General features: G+C 47.7%; 1 protein-coding gene across 1 annotated transcript in view; it reads left to right on the forward strand.

Moving 5' to 3' along the window:
* BUB1 (BUB1 mitotic checkpoint serine/threonine kinase) overlaps positions 1-2,353 on the forward strand; it is a 56,040-nt gene that overhangs the window by 46,722 nt on the left and 6,965 nt on the right. The window contains exon 21 of the mRNA XM_025205718.1: positions 1,431-1,546. Within this exon, the coding sequence (XP_025061503.1) occupies positions 1,431-1,546 (116 nt within the window). The remainder of the gene's footprint in view (positions 1-1,430; positions 1,547-2,353) is intronic.

The raw sequence follows: 2,353 nt of genomic DNA on the forward strand, positions 1-2,353 counted from the left end.
AACCAAAAACCCCCCCCACCCACCCACCCCCAACCCATGTTTTCAAAATTTGATCCACTTTAAAAATTATTATATTCTGGTAGGTATCTGCAATTCCTACTGGAAAATAAAAAACAGTAAAAGACTTGACATGGAAGTTTAAAAGCTTTGTTTCGAACAGATGGAAGTCCCGCTTAACAGATACTGTTTTCAACAGTAATTGTAGCATAGTAGGATGACTTAGGTGCTAGTAGGGCTGCCAAACAATTCAACTAATTGCGATACATTTTTTAAACGATTAAAAAACTTAGTTGCAATTAATCGCAATTTTAATCATGCAGTTAAAAACTCAAAATTATGTGCAGAAAAACTCAAATTATGCAAGATTATGCAGGTATTTTGTATGTTTGGGGGGTGGTATGGGGTATGTGTGGGAATTTGTGAAGGTGTGGGGGGCAGCGTGCATCCCTGGATTTGTGTACAGGGTGGAGGTGGGTTGCCTGTGCCAGCACGCAGCTCCCAGGATAAAGGACACAGGAAGCCCCAGCTCACCTATGCCCTGTGCACAAATCCCAGTGGCATGTGCCCCCTGTGCCTCCCCCAGGGGCGTGCACAGTAGCAGGAGCTGCACTCCCCTGTTCTCCCCCCACAATACCCCTGGATGAGCCACCCACAGCTCTACCCATGACCCATCCCAGCCCCAGGGCCCAATTCACCCCAACCCCTGCCCCACTCCCTCCCTTACCATGGGGGCCTCAGTCTGCTCCCCTGCCCTTTCCCTCCCCCATGCCTCTTCTCCCCCACAGACATACCTGCTGGGTGGTGTTTTACACGCTGCCAGGCTGCGTTCCTGGCCACGTGCAGGCTGCAGGTGCTCATCTTTGTCTGTGTCTATGCACACCCTTCCTTCCCCGCCACCCTGCTTTCCCCCTGCTGCAGCAGCCTGGAGCCTACACCTGGGCTGCCCTGTGTTCCTCTGTGCTGTCACCAATGCCCCGTTGGGCAGCCTGGATGCAGCAGCGACCGTGGCAGAGCGGAACCTGGGTGCAGGCTCCAAAACCATGTGCACGATTAACACATTAAAAAAATTAATGCAAATGAATTAACACATTAATCATGTGCATTAACTGCTATTAATTGACAGCCCTAGGTGCTAGTTTTTACCTTTCAGGGGACGCTCCTTGGAATCTCGTTAGTTTTACAGAGTACTACTTGAAAATACTTTTTATTTTGGCTGAAACCATAGGGAGTTCCACAAAGCTCTCAAACTTATCCTTACTAGGTAGGGTAGCAGGCTGATTTTTTGGTAAAGGAATTTATACACTAAAGCAGTAATCTTATATTCTCCAATCTTAATGTAACTGTCCAGTTTGTGATTAGAAAGCTTTTGTGTAGAAAACTTTGCAAATGGAACTTAATCTGTTTTATCTCATTTACATAATCTTCCAAAGGTTCTAACACGTTCTATGTGGATTGCTTACTGGGAGAGGGGGCTTTTGCATATATCTATCAGGCTTCGGTCCTGGATGCAAATAATCCTAGAAATAATCAAAAAGTAATATTAAAGGTAAGTGACTCTAGTCCCAAGTGTTTTATCTAATAGATTCATAGATTCATAGATGTTAGGGTCGGAAGGGACCTCAATAGATCATCGAGTCCGACCCCCTGCATAGGCAGGAGAGATTGCTGGGTTTAGATGACCCCAGCTAGATACCTATCTAACTTCCTCTTGAAGACCCCCAGGGTAGGGGAGAGCACCACCTCCCTTGGGAGCCCATTCCAGACCTTGGCCACTCGAACTGTGAAGAAGTTCTTCCTAATGTCCAGTCTAAATCTGCTCTCTGCTAGCTTGTGACCATTATTTCTTGTAACCCCCAGGGGCGCCTTGGTGAGTAAAACCTCACCAATTCCCTTCTGTGCCCCTGTGATAAACTTGTAGGCAGCCACAAGGTCGCCTCTCCTCCTTCTCTTGCGGAGGCTGAAAAGGTCCAGGTTCTCTAGTCTCTCCTCATAGGGTTTGGCCCGCAAGCCCTTAACCATACGAGTGGCCGTTCTCTGGACCCTCTCCAGGTTATCCACATCCCTCTTGAAGTGTGGCACCCAAAATTGCACGCAGTATTCCAACTGCAGTCTGACCAGCGCCCGATAGAGGGATCACCTCCTTGGATCTGTTCGTCATGCATCTGCTGATGCATGATAAAGTGCCATTAGCTTTTCTGATGGCTTCGTCACAATGCCGACTAGTGGACTCCAAGATGAACATGAGGACTCCAAGATCCCTTTCCGCTTTTGTGCCACCAAGCAGGTCATCTCCTAGGCAGTAGGTATGCTGGACATTTTTCCTCCCTAGGTGCAGCACTTTGCATTTCTCCTT

This window comes from Alligator sinensis, unplaced genomic scaffold (genome assembly GCF_000455745.1).
Source record: "Alligator sinensis unplaced genomic scaffold, ASM45574v1 scaffold794_1, whole genome shotgun sequence".
NCBI lineage: Eukaryota > Metazoa > Chordata > Crocodylia > Alligatoridae > Alligator > Alligator sinensis.